Below are 19,155 nucleotides of genomic sequence, written 5' to 3'. Positions count from 1 at the left end.
TGTGTGGGATTAGGCTGGTTCAGGGCTTTTCAAATGACGTAAGGAAATTTTGAGTATTTTTTTGACACAATTGAAGGGATTTTTGGAGATTTTTGGAGGTTACATGCACTGGTTACCCACTCACTAAATCTCCATTGGTTTAGTTCACATCATGGTAAAAATAATAAATAAATAAATAAAAATATCTCTAGATTTTAGCCCTTCCATTCTAATACAGTAAGTCGTCCATATATACTCCATTATCCCTATTATTACATGTTATAATGGGTTCGGTAAATGGTCATTTCGATTTGCGGTGAGGTATCCAGGAACGCATATGTACTGTATAGCGAGGACTGACTGTATGTGGCCGCTATGGGGGGTGTATGGTCCATAGTTTGCGAACCACTAGTTTAGGGTGTTTTGGGTGTGTTTGGGGTTGTTTGGGGTATTTTGGTGTGTTTTGGGTGTGTTTGGGGTATGTTTTTGGTGTTTGGGATGTGTTTTTGGTGTGTTTTAGTGTGTTTTTAGTGTTTTGGGTGTGTTTTGGTGTGTTTTGGGTTGTTGGATGTGTTTTGGGTGTGTTTGGGATGGTTTTGGTGTGTGTTGGTATGTTGTGCAGTGCTTTGGGTGTGTTGATGTGTTTAGAGTACATTTTGGGGTTGTCAGTGTGATTTGGGTGTGTTTGACATATTTAAGTGTGTTTGGATGTGTATGGGTGAGTTTTAATGTGTTTGGGTGTGTTTGGTTAAATTTGGGTGCATTTTGAGTGGGTTTGGGTACGTTTGGATGTGTTTAGGTGTTAATAGTGTGTGTGTGTGTGTGTGTGTGTGTGTGTGTGTGTTTAAGATAAGTTAGTCATTGAATCTGTTTATTTATGAGTTTTATGGTTTAAATAAGTGTGTGTGTGTGTGTACAGGTGGTAGTGTTACTGTGGGCAGCACCAGTAAGCACACAGCACACAGCAAGCAGCACACACAGCACCAGCACCAGCACATATTTGGAATCATTTTGTTGTTTTTTCTCATTTTTTTCTTTTCTTTCATTTTCTTTCTTTTTTTTTATAGTTTTTCTTTTCTTATCTTCATCTTATTTTGGTCCTATTCTTCTTATTCTCTCTCTTTTCCATCATTATCTTTGTCATTTGGTAAGAAAAGCATTATTGGAACTGAATGTTTTGTAGATCACATTATATTAGCACAGTTAGGTTAGGTTAGGTTAGGTTAGGTTGGGTTACATTACATTAATAATTACATTAGGTTAATCCCTTCAGCACCGTGACGCATTTCCCTATTCATTCTGGTGACTATTTGGTGATTTTTTACAGCTTCAGAAACTCATGTGGGGGATTGAAATGGTGAAGACTGTGGCTATTAATCTTCTGCCTCCATAGACCCTTCCTAATGTCAATAAAATGGTCTAATCACACTGCATATTCATTGTGGTGACTATTTAGTGATTTTCTACAGCTTCAGAAACTCATGTGGGGGTTTAAAATGGTAAAGACTGTGGCCATTAATCTTCTGCCCTCCATAGACCCTTCCTAATGTCAATAAAATGGTATAATGGTACAGAAATCTCAAGGTAAAAATGTGTCCCAGTACTGAAGGGGCTAAAATAGTGAAGACTGTGGCCATTAATCTTCTGCCCTCCATAGACCCTTCCTAATGTCAATAAAATGGTCTAATGGTACACAAATCTCAAGGTAAAAATGTGTCCCAGTACTGAAGGGGTTAAAATAGTGAAGACTGTGGCCATTAATCTTCTGCCCTCCATAGACCCTTCCTAATGTCAATAAAATGGTATAATGGTACAGAAATCTCAAGGTAAATATTTGTCCCAATACTGAAGGGGCTAAAATAGTGAAGACTGTGGCCATTAATCTTCTGCCCTCCATAGACCCTTCCTAATGTCAATAAAATGGTATAATGGTACAGAAATCTCAAGGTAAATATTTGTCCCAATACTGAAGGGGCTAAAATAGTGAAGACTGTGGCCATTAATTTTCTGCCCTCCATAGACCCTTCCTAATGTCAATAAAATGGTCTAATGGTACACAAATCTCAAGGTAAAAATGTGTACTGAAGGGGCTAAGATAGGATAGGATAAACTAGATCACACTAAGTAAAAAGTAAGATTAGGATGAGTTTAAATTGCATTAGGTAAAGAATAAGGTTTAGAAAGGTCAGGTTGAATAAAAAATAAATAGATGGAAAGGAAGTTAGGATAAAGATAGATCAGATTGAGGTTAGGTTAGGTTAAGTTAAGTTAAGTTAAGTTAAGGTTAGGTTAGGTTAGGTTACTATAGAAATTAAAGTATCATTAGATTGAATTAGGTTAGGGTAAGTTAAATTTCTCTAGATTAAGTAAAAAAGGAAAAAAGAAGGAAAAAATGGTGGGGGGGGTGTGGAGTTAGGTTACGTTAAATAAAATAAATAAAAAAAAGTTACGTTGGGTAAGTAAAAAAAATATTATAATTTATTAAGATCACTAATGTTTAAGCAATTCATTTCAAAACAACGCTACATAATTTTCTCAACACAAATGATACAGAAACACACTTGGAACACACACAGACACAGATAGACCATGCAATACTTTAATAACATCACTTAAAACGTCCTTCCAATTTCAGTCAAGGTCTCGGTGCGATGGTAAGCAAAAACACTACCTTTATTTCAACCCGTACCAATAGTGTGTGTGTGTGTGTGTGTGTGTGTGTGTGTGTGTGTGTGTGTGTGTGTGTGTGTTACAGGGTTGGAGTGTGGCTGGGGGCTCGTAGTGACCTGTTTCCATATGTACATTTCTGCAAGTTTTCCTTCAGTTTGTGGACACTTTCTGGTGGTACAATCTCTTCAGTGGAGCCGTCCCAGATGTCCTCCGTCCTGTGTGCAAAACTGAACTTCTTAATGTTCCTCACACACTGACTTTTCATGATCTTGGAGTGTCCTCTTGTTCATCTGTCTTCATCCTCCGTCAGTGTTACCAGGTCTTGTCGGTCTATCTTTCTGTGTGTGTGTGTGTGTGTGTGTGTGTGTGTGTGTGTGTGTGTGTGTCCTCCGTCAGTGTCACCAGGTGTTGTCTGTCTGTCTTTTCCATACAGTTCACTAACTTATACACCATTATTAGGTCTCCTCTCTCCCGTGTGTCCTTCAAAGTTGGTAGTTCCATTTCCTTCAGTCTTTCTTCATAGGGAAGGTCCTTCATTTCTGGCACCATCTTTGTAGCACCCCTTTGGAGTCTTTCTAGTTTCCTGATGTCCTTCTGCCTGTATGGTGACCACTCCACTGCAGAATATTCCAATCTAGATGGTTATGATTTTTCCATCACACTTTTGTCCATGTAATTGAATGCCAGCCAGATGTTAGTGAGTGTCCTGTGTGTTGAAGGAAACAGTCCATTTTTGTGTCATTCTGGAGTCAGGCTGTCTTGTATCACCACTCCCACCTCTTTCTCTTCACTCCTCTTCATTGCAATCTCTTCCCCATTCCCACATTTCCACGTAGGTCTTCTATTACTTTGACCCATTTCCATTACATGACATTTCCTGGCATTAGATTCTAATATCTACTTTGGCTCCAGTCCCAGATCCTGTCAATATCTTACTGCAGTTCCACAGAGTCCCCAATGCTCCTTATTGTCCTCTAGAGTTTCACATCATTGGCAAACAAATTTATGTAGCGACTCGAACACTTATTTGAAACATTAATGGTATCAGCACTGAACCCTGTGATACACTACTAGTTAATGTGTGTGTGTGTGTGTGTGTGTGTGTGCGCCTCTGCTTCATAACGCTGTATATACGACTCTAGCCTGGGAAACGTGCTAACTGTATTGGGGTATGTTTATTGTGGTATGTAGTGGTGGTGGTGGTGGTGGTGGTGGTTTGTAAATAATCTTGTTTTTATTGTTTTCATTGTTTTTATTCTTTCTCTCTTCTTCCTCCTCTTCTTTGTTTGCTTTCTTTCTCCTCCTCCTCCTCCTCCTCCTCCTCCTCCTCCTCCTCCTCCTCCTCCTCCTCCTCCTCCTCCTCTCATCCTCCTCCTCTCCTCTTCCTCCTTTTCTTTGTCTTCCTCCTCCTCTTTTGTTTTGTATATTTAAGGGTAAAATTGCTTTCCTCCTCCTCCTCCTCCTCCTCCTCCTCCTCCTCCTCCTCCTCCTCCTCCTCCTCCTCCTCCTCCTCCTCCTCCTCCTCCTCCTCCTCTAAATAATAATAGTGTACCATTTTGGGGTGTTCACTTACTTATGCTACCACTACTTATGTACTACTAATGGTGGTAGTAGTAGTGGCAGTAGTAGTAATAGTAGTAGTAGTAGTAGTAGTAGTAGGAGTGGTGGTGGTGATGGTGGTGGTATTATTATTATTATTATTTTAAGGATAAAGTTGTTATTTTTTTTGTCTAATGTGTGTGTGTGTGTTTGTATGTGTGTTTGATCTTGGTGCATTTTATTTATTTATTTATTTATGTGTTTTATTTGCAAGCATGTTTGGTGTATTTCAAATTTGGCTTATCTTATTTTTTTTCCTAGTCAGCTTTGGTATAATTAGTGAATCATTTCTAACATTATTATTATTATTATTATTATTATTAGTGAAGCTTTAAATTGTCAGGGATTTCAACGTTAGAATTCAATATTTACTAAAGCCATCTCTTCAATTTTCCCTAAAGTAATTATAAAGTTTAAGAAAATTAGTAAGTTTATTTTTTATCTTCATAATCTCTAATATAATTTTTTTTAAGATCCCAGAAAGTTTGTTGACGTTTCAATTTTTTCAAGAATTTTGTGAAGTAAGTTTTTCAAAAGTATAAAGTTTGTAAGTTGTCTTTGTCGTAATGTAAAGTTTGCAAAGATTGATAAAAAGTTTGTGTTTTGTCTTCAAAATGTCTCAAAGCAACACAAATTTATAAAAAAGTTTGTGTTTTGTCATCAGAATGTCTCAAAGCAACACAAATTTATAAAAAAGTTTGTGTTTTGTCTTCAAAATGTCTCAAAGCAACACAAATTTATAAAAAAGTGTGTTTTGTCTTCAAAATGTCTCAAAGCAACACAAATTTATAAAAAGTTTGTGTTTTGTCATCAGAATGTCTCAAAGCAACACAAATTGATATAATGTCTCAAAGTAACACAAATTGATATCTTCAGGTAATAATTTGCATTGCCACAAGGACAGCATACAGTGACCTCAGAACGTCAACATTTGCAAACGTAGCAACTTCAAAACAATAAATAACATAGGCAAGATTGTATTAATTTACTAATCATGTTTTTATTTCCTTCCCTTCCTCCTCTATGATTCCTTTTTCATTATCCTCCTCCTCCTCCTCCTCCTAAACCCAAAACACCTCTAAACATACCCAAAAAACTTAAAACACCACCTAAACACCACTAAAACAATCAAACACACCCTTGATATACACCCAAACACCCAAAACACCCCCAAACACCCCAAAATATACCAAACACCCAAAACACCCCAAAAATACTCAAAACACTCCCAAAACATACCTAAACACCCCCAAAACACCTAAACACACTTAAAACACCAAAACACACCAAAACACACCAAACACCCCCAAAAACACACCAAAACACACCAAAACACATCAAAACACACAAACGCCCCCCAAAACACACCAAAACACCCCAAAATACACCCAAACACACACCAAAAACACCAAAACACCCCCAAATACACTCCAAACACCACAAAACATCCCAAACGCAGCTCGAACTATGCTCCAAGATTCTGGGGGACATTTTGGACGTTCTCTTCAACGCCGACATAGGCCCGGTGTACGAAGACATAGGCCTACTGTCATTCATGTTGCTGGAGGACATTCTCTCGGTGGTCTCTTGGATGAAGAAAGGAGACCCGTTGCTGGTGAGTGGTGTAGTAGTAGTAGTAGTAGTAGTAGTAGTAACCTAATCTCTAAGTTAATCACACAAAAACACCACAAAACAACCCAAAATAAGCACCGCAAAGCATATCAAAACACCCCCAAACGACTTAAACAACCAAACGGCACCACCCAAAACACCACAAAACACAAGAGAATCACAACAAGCACATGGCACTCTAAAACACCCAAAAACACCACAAAACACCAACAAACACCCATAAAATACCACAAAACACCACAAAAACACCCCTAAACACCACAAAAATACTCCCAAACACCAGAAAACATCACCAAACACCACCAAACACAGTCAAACACCACCAAACACAATCAAACACCACCAAACACAATCAAACAAAACAAAAACATGGAAAAAACACCCAAAAACACCATCAAAACATCCTCAAGACACCACTAAAATACCGCAAAACACCACAAAACACCTAAAAGCACCTAAAAGCACCCCAAAACACCCCCTTAACATCAATAACACCATCAAACACCACAAGAACACTCCAAAACACCACAAAAACACCCCCAAAATACCCCAAACACCCAAAACACACAAACACACACCCTCAAACACACAAACACCACAAAACACAAAAACACACACTAAACACACCACAAAAACACACCCAAAATACCCCAAACACCCCATAAACACCCCAAACACCTAAAACACACCAAACACACAACACACAAAACACACAAAAAACACACAAAACACCACAAAAACACCCCAAAAACACACAAAAACACACAAAAACACCCCCAAAATCACCTCAAACACCCTTTTAACACCACCAGGGTAACTTTGTGAGCATCTTGGTGTCGCTGTTGAGGCAGATGACTGACCGCCATTACCACACCTTTCTGAACCGGTATGAGGAGGTGGACCATCTCTGTGCCTTCATTTTAGAACTGTTGGAGGTCATAGAGAAGCTTGTCAAGGAACCTGTGTTTGCTTCTGACTGGGCTGAGATGATCCTGCTGCAAAACCAGTAAGTGTGAGGTTGTTTTGGGGGGTTTAGGATATTTTGGGGATGTTTTTGTGTGCATTGGATATGTTCTGAGAGTGTTTTGGGGATGTTTGGGTGTTTTGAGGTGTTTTGGGTGTTTTGAGGGGTTTTTGGTGTTTTTGGGGGATGTTTCGGTATGTTTTGTGGGTGTTTTTGGATGTTTTGGGGTGTGTTTGGGTGTTTGGGCTGTTTTTAGGTGTTTTGGAGGTGTTTTGGGGTGTTATGAAGTGTTTTGGAGGTGTTTTGGGTGTTTGGGGTGTTTTGGTGTTTTGAGGTGTTTTGGGTGTATTGTGGGTTTTTTTGGGGTGTTTGGGGTGTTATGGTGTGTTTGGGTGTTTTTGGGTGGGCTGTTTTGGATGTTTTGAATGTGTTTTTGGGTGTTTGGGTATTTTGAGGGTGTTTTGAGGGTGTTTTGGATGTGTTTGGAAAGGTTTTGGGGATGTTTGCAACCATTAAAAACACGAGTCTCTTCAACTGGAGCCTTTGGAAAACAGTGATGGTGAGATAGCAAAGCGTTTTTGAATACAGGCTAAGTCTTTTCAGAATAATTCACTTTTCTTCATTACTTTCAACCTCCCTGTCACTTGTTCTAACCTCCCCTGACCTGTTGTGACCTTTTCTGACCTGTTGTGACCCCCTGCAGTGTGATAGTGAAGGTGCTGCAGCAGTTTTCGAGGGTCATTGCCGAGAAGTTATTGGAACCGTTCCGAGAGGATGTGTGGAGCAAGATTTTCCTAACCTCAATTAATTTCATCTCGCAGGTAATCTAATCTAACCTAACCTAACTTAACCTAGTCTTACCCAACCTAACCTAACCTAACCTAACCTTAACTTAATCTAACCTAGCCTTACCTAACCTAACCTAACCTTAACTTAATCTAACCTAACCTAACCTAACTTAATCTCGTAGGTAAAGTTCGGAGGTAATCTTGTTTGTCTTGTGCTTTCAGGTAAATTTTTGTACCTTATCTTTGTATTGTACTGTTTTGTTGTTGTTTTGTCTGATAGGTATTTAGTTTGTTGTTATTAGTGTTTTGTCTTACCTAACCTAACCTAGCCTAACCTTATTCTAATTTATCTAACTTAATTTTTCCTTACCAAACCTAAACTAACCTAACTTGACCTAATATAAGCTTACCTCACCTCACCTCACCTTCCCTTCCCTTCCCTTCCCCCCTTCCCTTCCCTAACGTAACCAAACCAAACCTTATTAAACCTAACCTAATCTAGCCAAACTTAACCTAATCCAACCTAACCTAACCTAATCTAATCTAATCTTATCTTTTTCCTTCCCTCCCCAGTCCTCCCTGCAGCTGGAGAACTTTACAAAGAGCAAGAGGAACAAGATTTTAGGACGCTACAAGGACATGAGGAAGGAGACAGCCCTGGGAGTGAAGGGCCTTTGGTTTAGTCTGGGTAAGTGAAGGAGGAGGAGGAGGAGGTGGAGGTGGAGGAACATTTTTCTTTTTTTCTTTTCTTTTTTCTGGAAGAGGGAAATCTGGCCAAAAGCAACAAAATATGACAAAAAAGGCCCACTTGATTGCCAGTTCCCTAAAAGGTTAGTTGAGTTTGTAGAGGAGGAGGAGGAGGAGGAGGAGGAGGAGAGCAGTGATGATGGAATAGAGGAGGAGGAGGAGGAGAGAAGCAGTGATGATGGAATAGAGGAGGAGAAGGAAAAGAAAAGAGGAGGAGGAGGAGATAGGTAGTGATGGTGGAATAGAGGAGGAAGATGGAGGAGGAGGAGGAGGAGAGGAGTAATGATGGAAGATTAATGGCCACAGTCTTCACTATTTTAACCCCTTCAGTACTGGGACACATTTTTACCTTGATATTTGTGTACCATTAGACCATTTTATTGACATTAGGAAGGGTGTATGGAGGGCACAAGATTAATGGCCACAGTCTTCACAATTTTAACCCCTACATGAGTTTCTGAAGCTGTAGAAAATCACCAAATAGATAGAATGTTACTGAAGGGGTTTAAAAAGACTAACATTTCTTCTGTATCCTCATCCCTGCCTCTGTGTCCCTCTGCAGGCATGAACAAGAGTCGGTTTGTGGCAGGGAAGGAGTGCAGGGTGTCACTGGTGGGGCCCTTCCTGCAGATGACAATGCTGCCAGACACTGAGTTACGCAAGGCCACTATTCCCATTTTCTTTGACATGATGCAGTGTGAGTTCTATGCCGCCAGAGAGAAGACTAGAGAAAACGAGACGCCCAAGATTAAAGTAAGTGTTTGTTTTGCATTTGTTTGTGTTTGCTTCTATTTATTTTTATTTTCATACATTTTCTTCTATTATTTTTTATTTTTTTATTTTATTTTTATTCGTTTGACATCTTTTTATCCAAACCTAACGTAACCACCTCAAAAAAAAAAAAAAAAACAGCTAGAGATGATTTTATTCTATTTGTTTACCTATTTTATTTATTTATTTATCTTTTATCCTAACCTAACCTAACCACTGCAAATTAAACTAGAGTGTTTTTTTTTTTAAATGTTGAAGAGAAGCCAGCTAAGGGCAACAAAATATTAGAAAAAAAAAAAAAATGTCCCACTCGAGTGCTGGTTCTGTCAAAAGAGTTGAGAGTTAGCCAGAATTAATGAACAAATTTCTTAATACCTAATAAATGCTTGAGAAAAACTGAATTAGCTGAATTTTTGATATATTTTGATGTGATATTATTCAGTAGTGAAATTGAGGGGGTGGGGTGAGAGCTGAAGGGGGCTGAAGCTCCCCCCAAAATTTTCCTTTATTATGAACGTTGGTGTGTATGTAAGGTAAATGGACAGCATTGTAGCAGGTCTGGTTAGGTTAGGTTAGGTCTGGTCTGGTTAGGTTAGGTTAGGTTAGGTTTGGTCTGGTCTGGTTAGGTTAGGTTAAGTGTAGCAGTAGTGTAACAAAGGCATTCTCTAAAGGCCAAATTAGATAGAGTGACTGTGTGTGTGGTAGGTTAGGTTAGGTTAGGTTAGCTTAAGTGGAGCAGTAGTGTAACAAGGCGTTCTCTAAAGGCTAAATCAGATAGAGTAACAGTGTGAGCCTTTGAGTTCAGTAATGTCATGTGTGTGGGTAGGGACACGAGAGGCAATGATTTTGGCCTTGGCTTGACAGTAATAAATGAGTGTAGCAGTGGAGCAGGTGTATGTGGAGCAGTAGTATAACAAGGCATTCTCTAAAGGCTAAATCAGAGTGACAGTGTGAGCCTTTGAGTGTGGGTAGGGGACGCAAGAGAGGCAATGATGTTGGCCGTGGCTCGTCAGTAATAAATGTGCTAGCCCTCACTAATTGGATAAACAGCTGGGTGTTCATACATTATTGCTGCTCTTGTTACTGAAAATTACCCTCCATATTGTTTTTCATTTATTTATTTATTATTGCTTTTTTATTTATTATTATTATTATCATCATTATCGGGGTGGAGTGGTAGAAGCGCCTCCCCCCGCGGCCCTATCACTAGCAGGCTGCAGCGGTTTGTCACCAGTGTCGAGTGGTACAACAATAATTGAGATTAGCCCCTAAACTGTGATCCTGTATCCGCCACTGAGAGAGAGAGAGAGAGAGAGAGAGAGAGAGGGGAGGGGGGTGGGGGCTATAAGGATGGGTGAGGTACAGGGAAGAGAAACCCCAGTACGACAATGTTACTGGAACGTACGATAGTTTATGATAGCTTGATGTTTGATACCCATGTGGTTTGCCTGTGTTGGGTATTGTCAGTCTGTGGTGGCTTCATTCATGTTCAAATTTGTAAATAGAAAATGTTAATGATTGAGGGAACATAAATAGAGCAAAGGCTTTGTTATGGCAACACTGTTTTGACTCGGCTCCTCCTCAGCGGCCAGTGTCAGTCAGTCAGTCTGTCAGTGTTCAGTGAGGCGAGAGTTCTGGATTATTAAATTATTTCCTGCCTACTGAGGTGCCAGTGCCTTGATAGTGTGTGATATTTAACAACTTATCCCGTACTCTCTGCGTGATGAAGGAAACGATAAGTTGTGTGAGGAACTCCGTGGTAATACAACACGCAGCCAAGATGAAAGAGAGTGGATTATTGAGAACATTTACCATTAGTGTGTGGCTTCTCCGTAAAGTAAGCCTCACTTTCTATACGTGGGTGAAGGCGTAAGGCAAGTGTGAGAGGCGCAGGGCGGGGCGGGGCGTGTTGGTGACCGGGGAACTATTGGGGGGCATGGTGTGGTGGGCCGTGGGTCAGGCTTCACTGGCAAAACTTAAGGATTACACGCATATAACTCAACATGATGGTGTCATAAGTCGTCACTATGGAGTGTAACCAGCCGTCCCTAACCCCCAGGGCAGCATATCAGTGAATAACCCGCAGCGGAAAATGAAATTCCCGGATGTAAACAAAGGGGTCAGCTGAGGCCGCTGCTGTTTATCGGTCATTATCTGCTCACCTTTCATTTATTACAAGCCAAACATGTCATGAGACGGAGCCGCCAGCCTCTGCCTTCACATCATCCCGTCAAATATGTCCGCCATGGCCTGGTGTTGGTGTGGTGAAGGTTTTAAAGTGAGCATAGCAGCATCGGGCCGCCGCCATCTTGGATTGTGTCTGGCGCCTGAGGCAAGTCGGTAACACTGTTTTCCCAATATTTCTCCCACTAATTAGTGGGAGTGTTGAGGTGGGTTTATTGTTTGTGAATGATAGCTAGCAACATTGTGAGTGTTTCCAATACACGTGTTGCGAGGAACAAGTTTGCTTTGTGGGTGTTTTGGTGTAAATGTGTGTCGGGTTTCCGGTGTTATTTTTTCTAAACCCGATTATGAATTTTTTTATTCGAGTTTCTAGGTAAGATATTATTGCTTAGAAAAATACTTTATGACTTAATAAATGTTGAAACACCTGTTTGAGGTGAGTGTGCAGACTTTGAAGTAATCTTTAGTCCCGTTCAAAGTATAAAGGTTTGTGTTTACGGGTTCGTATTTTTCTTTTATTTCGGCTCCAAACTAAACCTTAAGTATTTGTGAAAGTAGTTCATAGCTTTTGAAGTGTTGGAATTACAAAAAAATCAAACTTTGTGGGCTGTGGAATTATATTTAGTGACTTCAGTGTTGTAAAAAGTAGCCGAATTAATTCTTATTTTTCATTGAATTACTGCTCAGGCTTGAAGTGTTTTGTTAATTTGGGGAATAGTTAAAATATATGAGGAATCCAAATATATAAAGGAATTCAGTCTATGTGCAGTATTTAAAAACCCGATTTTCAAAATGAATTGCGAAACGTATTTTACAAGGCCTGTGACGTCACGAGCTCCTGGCCCAGCCAGTAGCCTGTGACGTCATCAGGCCCGCCCGCCGCCCGCCCAGCTGGCTCTCTCCACCATATTTAGCGTAGTATGCAAGCTTTTCAAGGTGTCTGGCAGTGTTTCTTGACGCAGGTGTGTACTAATAGTGGTTGTAGGAGTGTGAGGAGGAGGAAGGAAGAGAAATAGAGGATGAGGAAGGAAAAAAAATAAGGGGGAGGAGGAGGATGAAAGGTGGTGCCGGTCTGTCTTCATCATATTTAGCGTAATGTACAAGGTTTTCAAGGTGTGTGGGAGTGTTTCTAGGCGCAGGTGTGTACTAGTAGTGGTAGCAGGAGTGTGAGGTGAAGGAAGGAGGGGGAAATAGAGGAGGAAAGCTAGTCTCGGTCTCTCCATCATATTTAGTGTAATGTACAAGGTTTTCAAGGTGTGTGGGAGTGTTTCTAGGTGCAGGTGTGTACTAGTAGTTTTTGTAGGAGAAATAGGGGAGGAGGAAGGGAGAAATGAAGGATGAAAGGATGTGGGTCTCTTTGTCATATTTAGCCTAATGTAAAAGGTTCCTAGGGTGTGTGGGAGTGTTTCTAGTCTCAGGAGTGTATTAGTAGTGTTGGCAGGAGGGGGGAGGAGAAGGAAGGAAGGAGAAATAGAGAAAGGAAGAGAAATAAAGGAGGATTATAGCTGGTGACGGTCTCTTCATATTTATGGTCATATTCAGAGCCTTTCCCTCTCACTACAACAATTTTCCAGGACCAGGTTTTCAAGACAGTTTCTCCTTTAATAAACTAAAAATCTTTCCAATCTATCACCCTTAAAAACATGAGTAGAGACAACTAACTAGGTTTTTAAGACAGTTCCTCCTTTCAATAAACTAGAAATCTTGTCAATTCATCACCAGAACCATGAAAACACCCTTAAAAACACAAGTAGAGACAACTAGATGGGTTTTGAAGACATTTCCTCCTTTTAATAAACTAGAAATCTTGTCAGTCCATCACCAGAACTATAAAATGCGATTATCTTCAACTGGAGCCTTTAGAAAGTAGTTATAGTGAAAGAGCGTCATAATGTCCCAGGTTCTCAAGGTGTCTGGGAGTGTCTCGAGGTGCAGGCATGTACTATAGTCTGTTTACTCTAAAGTGGCTTCTGGTTCTTGGTCCAAATGTTGTTCCCAGGGAGTGTGTGGTTGTCAGATCTTGAGGAAAAACGTAGTCTGTCCTCATAAGTGTGCTAATCAACAGAAAAACATTTATTCACATCAAATTAATTATATGATCAATAAGCTACAATATGTTTTGAACCCAGGAGCCATTTTAGAGTAGACAGGATGTAGTTTTTTTTTTTTTTTTTTTTTTTTTTTACAATGTGGGTATTCACTTGTTGCCCCGAGTGAGGAAGCCCTACCTACACTCAGACCGTGGACAGGATTCAAACTTGTGTGCTTGGAGACCCCTCGGACCCCAAAGCACGCATGGTTCCACTGTACCACGGCGGAGATGCTGTAGAAAACGCGATAAGCTGACGTTTTAATGCATTTTTACATTTGTTAATCTTACTTTTATGTAACTTTCAATATTGACTCCTATTTAAACTAGCCTAACTTTAAAACACACCCAAACACAGCAACTAGAGAACAAAATGCCATGAAAAACTGTATTCTTTGGTGTTTCTATATATTTTTCATGTGTTTGTGTCTTTTTCATTATTTTTCTACTTACACCTAACCTAACCTAACCACCCCAGACAGCAATTAGAGAAGAAAACACTATGGAAAACTGTATTCGCTATTGTTTCTATATATTTTTCATGTGTTTGTGTCTTTCTCATTATTTTTCTACTTACAGCTAACCTAACCTAACCTAACCACCCCAAACAACTACTAGAGAAGAAAATGCCATGAAAAACTGTATTCGCTAATGTTTCTGTATATTTATGTGTTTGTATCATTATTTTTCTACTTACACCTAACCTAACCTAATTAAAACACGCCAAACACAGCAACTAGCGGAAAAAAAAAAAAATGGATGACGATTTAACACATCTTTTACATTTATTAATCACACTCAATATATTTCAGCAACTGGAGAATGAAATGCTGGAGAAACTGGACCAGCTTGTCGAGAGTGGCCATGGCGACGAGCACTATCGCGACATGTTCAAGAATATCATCGGGAGTCTCTGCCAGGGCCACGCCACCCTATGCGACACAGGCAGGCGTCTTGTTACCACTGTCACACACCTCTTGGACCGCCTGCTGCAGTACAGGACCATTATGAACACACCAGACAACTCCAGTGAAACGCGAATGGGTTGTATTGTGAACCTGCTGGTGAGTTGGGGGTGTATGAAGGTGTTTGGAGGTGTGTGTGTGTGTTTTAGGGGTATTTTGGGTGTGTTTGTGTGTTTTGTGTTGTTTTGGGAGGTGTTTCTGTGTTTTGGGGTGTGTTAGGTTGTTTTTTGTGTGTTTGTGTTGTTTTTGGTGTTGTGTGTATTTAAGGGTGCTTTGGGGATGTGGGTGTGTTGGTTTGGGTGTTTGGAGATGTGTGTGTGTGTATGTGTGTTGTTTTTTGGGTGTTTGGGGTGTTTTCTGTGTGGGGAAGTGTGTGTTTGAGGAGGTTATGTGTGTTTTGGGTGTTTTGGGTGGTAGGGTGTGTGTGTTTGTGAGTTTGTGTGTGTGAAAAAAAAAAAATGTGTGTATTTTAAAGTACAGGTAAATGTGTATATCTATCAATCTATTCCATTCACTAAACACACAAACACCCCTCCACATACACACACTAACCCATCTCCACCACATTCACCACCCACACACACCCATCCACTATCTAATCCACTCACTACACACCCACACACACACACAAACACCCTCCACACTTTACCTAACCTAACCTAACCTAATCTTTATTATCTATATTCTTCCACCTCATTTAAACCCCTAATCCACCTCCATCCACCCCTACAGGACTTCTACTCGGAGATCAAACGGAAGGAACTTTACCTACGCTACGTATACAAGCTGACCACTCTACACTTAGCCTGCGAGAACTACACAGAGGCTGGCTACTCTCTCATGCAGCACACAAAACTCCTGCACTGGACCCCTGAACCACTGTCCCAGGCACTCCATTCGCCCTTCTATCGCCATGTAGAGAGGCATGACGAACTGAAGGAGACACTGTATGAAGATATTATTGGGTATTTTGATAAGGGCAAGGTGAGGTACTGTGTGGTTTGATAATGGGGAAGGTAAGAGTGTGTTTAGGTGTTTTGATAAGGGAATGTTCAGTTCATGGGTGTTTTGATAAGAGAATGTGAGTTACTGTGTGTTTTTGATAAGAGGTGAGTCTGAGGTGTGTTTTTGATAAGGAGAGGTGAGTTAATGGGTGTTTTTGATAAGGAGAAGATAACAAGTAAGATGTTTTAGAGTGTTTTCATAAGGAAAGTAAGTTATTTGGTGTTTTGATAAGGGAAAGATAAGGAATAAGATGTGCTTTGATAAGGGAAAGGTGTTACTGTGTGTTTTGATAAGGGAAAGTAAGTTATTGGGTGTGTTTTGATAAGGGAAAGTAAGTTATTGGGTGTGTTTTGATAAAGGGAGATGAGTTTATGGGTGTGTTTCAATTAGATAAGAGTGTTTTGATGGGAAAAATATGAACACTTCCTTCCTTCCATCCTCTAGTTTTGTCCTTCAGTTCCATTTGTTCATCCTTCCTTTCCTTGTCTAGATCATTCTTTTCTTCCTTTCTCTTTTTCCCTTTTATTCCTACGTTCTCTCTCTCTCTCTCTCTCTCTCTCTCTCTCTCTCTCTCTCTAACCTAATCTAACCTAACCTATCCTCACCTCACCAAACCAAATTAAATCAAAGTCAACCAAATGTCCGCCAACAGATGTGGGAGGACGCGCTGAAGCTGTGTAAGGAGTTGGTGAAGCACTATGAGGAGGTGCGTTTTGAATACACTAAGCTGTCCGAACTCCTCACTCGCATGGCTATCTTCTACAAAAACATCATGAACCCACAAAACCTGCGGCCTGAACCAGAGTACTTCCGTGTGGCTTACTACGGCAGAGGCTTCCCGGCGTTCCTGCAGAATAAGGTAGGTGATGGACACACACACACACACACTTGCAGTCGCCTTTTTTTTTTTTTTTTTTTTTTTTTTTTTTTTTTTTTTTTCAGTTTCTTCTTTCATTTCTTTCTTTTTTTTCTTTATTTGATGCAGATGCAGTAATTTTTTTTTTTTTTTTTGTATTTTCATGTTTCTCTTTCCTATTTTTTTGTTTTTCCTTCATTCATTCCTTCTTTCATTCCTTTTTTCATTCATTCCACAGATGCAGTCACATTTTTCTATTTTTTCTCTTTTTCCTGTTTTTCTTTCCAATATTTGTTCTTTCTTCATTTTTTTCTTTCTTTCCTCCCTTCCTTCACCCTACACACAAACACACACCTCTTGTCTCCTTTCTATCTCTCTTTCCTCCTCTTCCTCTCTCTTACCCCTTCACCCTACACACACACACACACACACACACACACACACACACACACACACACACACACACACACACACACACACTAACAAACACTAACAAACACTCTCTCTGCAGGTGTTTGTGTATCGAGGCAATGGGTTTGAGCGACTGGAGGAGTTTCAAACAAGAATTCTGGACCAATTTCGCAACGCTGAGCTCATGAAGAGACTTAAGCCACCCAGCGAAGAAGCCAAGGAGTCGCCCCACCAGTGTACGTATGTGTGTGTGTGAGAGAGAGAGAGAGAGAGAGAGGTGGTTGTATTTATAAATGATGGAAAGGAAAGGAATAGAAAAATGTAAGGAAATTGATAGGAAATGTCTGTGTGTGTGTGTGTGTGTGTGTGTGTGTGTGTGTGTGTGTGTGTATCTTGGTAGTAATAGGAAAAATGTTAGCCTTACCTTTTCTCCACTTCCTTCTTCCACATATCTCCAGATTAGGAAGATAATTCTCTCTCTCTCTCTCTCTCTCTCTCTCTCTCTCTCTCTCTCTCTCTCTCTCTCTCTCTCTCTCTCTCACCTGCTCTGGTCTAATCGTACACAAATCTCAAGGTAAAAATGTGTCTCAGTACTGAAGGGGTTGAGGGAACTGGCAAACAAGTGAGCCTTTATTTTATTACTTATATTGAGTTACCCTATTCTGTCCAACTCCCTAATACAAGAGTTCACCAGTACTCTCAATCCTTCACCACTACTCTGTCCACCTCCCTAAGAGTTAACCAGTACTCTCAATCCTTCACCACTACTCTGTCCACCTCCCTAAGAGTTAACCAGTCCTTTCAATCCTTCACCACTACTCTGTCCACCTCCCTAAGAGTTCACCAGTCCTCTCAATCCTTCACCACTACTCTGTCCACCTCCCTAAGAGTTAACCAGTCCTCTCAATCCTTCACCACTACTCTGTCCACCTCCCTAAGAGTTAACCAGTCCTCTCAATCCTTCACCACTACTCTGTCCACCTCCCTAAGAGTTCACCAGTCCTCTCAATCCTTCACCACTACTCTGTCCACCTCCCTAAGAGTTCACCAGTCCTCTCAATCCTTCACCACTACTCTGTCCACCTCCCTAAGAGTTCACCAGTCCTCTCAATCCTTCACCACTACTCTGTCCACCTCCCTAAGAGTTCACCAGTCCTCTCAATCCTTCACCACTACTCTGTCCACCTCCCTAAGAGTTCACCAGTCCTCTCAATCCTTCACCACTACTCTGTCCACCTCCCTAAGAGTTAACCAGTCCTCTCAATCCTTCACCACTACTCTGTCCACCTCCCTAAGAGTTCACCAGTCCTCTCAATCCTTCACCACTACTCTGTCCACCTCCCTAAGAGTTCACCAGTCCTCTCAATCCTTCACCACTACTCTGTCCACCTCCCTAAGAGTTCACCAGTACTCTCAATCCTTCACACCTTTCACCGGTAAACTCTGGAACTCCCTGCCTGCTTCTGTATTTCCATCTTCCTACGATTTGACTTCATTTAAGAGGGAGGTGTCAAGACGTTTGCGTGAATAAGGAGGGGGCTGGGTGTCTGTCTGTATATATGTATGTATGTATGTATGTCTATTTGTCCCTGTCTTTGAGTCAATTCTTTACTGATCTTTTAGGGAGTTTGCATTCAAGTGGCTCTTTTTATTTATTTATTTTCATTTTTTTTTTTTTTTTTTGTTTTGTTTTGTTGTCCTTGGCTCGTTTTCCTCTTGCATAAAAGAAGGAAGGGAAAAATAACCTTGGCTTGCTTCCTTCCTTCCCTCTCTTCCTTCTTTCCTTTCTTTCTTTCTCTCTTTTTTTCCTTCCTTCACCACACACTCAAAACACACACACCCTTACCTCTTGTCTCCTATTTATCTTTCTTTCTTTCTTTCTTTCTTTTCTTCCTTCCTCCACCACACACTCAAAACACACACATCCTTACCTCTCATCTCCTTTCTCTCTTCCTTCCTTCCTTCCTTCCTTCACCACACACTCCAAACACACACCTTACCTCTCATCTCCTTTGTATCTCCCCCAGACCTGCAGATTAGCAAGGTGGACTGTGTGGTGGACAAGGACAGTAGGTTTGCCGGGGCCAGTGTGTCGGAGCAGATCATCAGTTACTACCGTGCCAATGACGTCAAGACCTTCAGCTACTCCCGCCCCTTCCACCGCGGCACCAGGGATCCAGAGAATGAGTTTGCCACCCTCTGTATTGAGAGAACCACACTAGAGATTACCTACCCGCTGCCTGGTGTGTGTGTGTGTGTGTGTGTGTGTGTGTGTGTGTGTGTGTTTGATTTTTCTTTGTTTTCTTGTCCATCAAATCTAACTTAACCAAACCTAACCTAACTAAACCTCACCTCACCTCACTTACCCCACCATTCCGCCAGGCATCCTACGTTGGTTCCCAGTGAAGCATGTGGAAACTGTGGAGCTGTCGCCGCTGGAGAACGCTATCGAGACCATGACACAGACCAACATTGAGGTGAGAGGGGGGAGGCAG

The 19,155-nt window shown here is 40.8% G+C and overlaps 1 protein-coding gene across 1 annotated transcript in view; it reads left to right on the top strand.

Annotated features, from left to right (window-relative positions):
• LOC123520156 (dedicator of cytokinesis protein 1-like) overlaps nucleotides 1–19,155 on the top strand; it is a 56,990-nt gene that overhangs the window by 22,340 nt on the left and 15,495 nt on the right. Inside the window, exons 22-32 of the mRNA XM_045282169.1 lie at nucleotides 5,708–5,863; nucleotides 6,693–6,886; nucleotides 7,548–7,665; nucleotides 8,206–8,320; nucleotides 8,942–9,132; nucleotides 14,236–14,487; nucleotides 15,121–15,372; nucleotides 16,046–16,252; nucleotides 16,761–16,896; nucleotides 18,688–18,903; nucleotides 19,043–19,137. Of these exons, the coding sequence (XP_045138104.1) occupies nucleotides 5,708–5,863; nucleotides 6,693–6,886; nucleotides 7,548–7,665; nucleotides 8,206–8,320; nucleotides 8,942–9,132; nucleotides 14,236–14,487; nucleotides 15,121–15,372; nucleotides 16,046–16,252; nucleotides 16,761–16,896; nucleotides 18,688–18,903; nucleotides 19,043–19,137 (1,932 nt within the window). The remainder of the gene's footprint in view (nucleotides 1–5,707; nucleotides 5,864–6,692; nucleotides 6,887–7,547; nucleotides 7,666–8,205; nucleotides 8,321–8,941; nucleotides 9,133–14,235; nucleotides 14,488–15,120; nucleotides 15,373–16,045; nucleotides 16,253–16,760; nucleotides 16,897–18,687; nucleotides 18,904–19,042; nucleotides 19,138–19,155) is intronic.

The sequence above is a fragment of the Portunus trituberculatus genome, chromosome 1 (assembly GCF_017591435.1).
Source record: "Portunus trituberculatus isolate SZX2019 chromosome 1, ASM1759143v1, whole genome shotgun sequence".
NCBI lineage: Eukaryota > Metazoa > Arthropoda > Malacostraca > Decapoda > Portunidae > Portunus > Portunus trituberculatus.
This window is presented reverse-complemented; position numbering and strand designations above follow the sequence as displayed.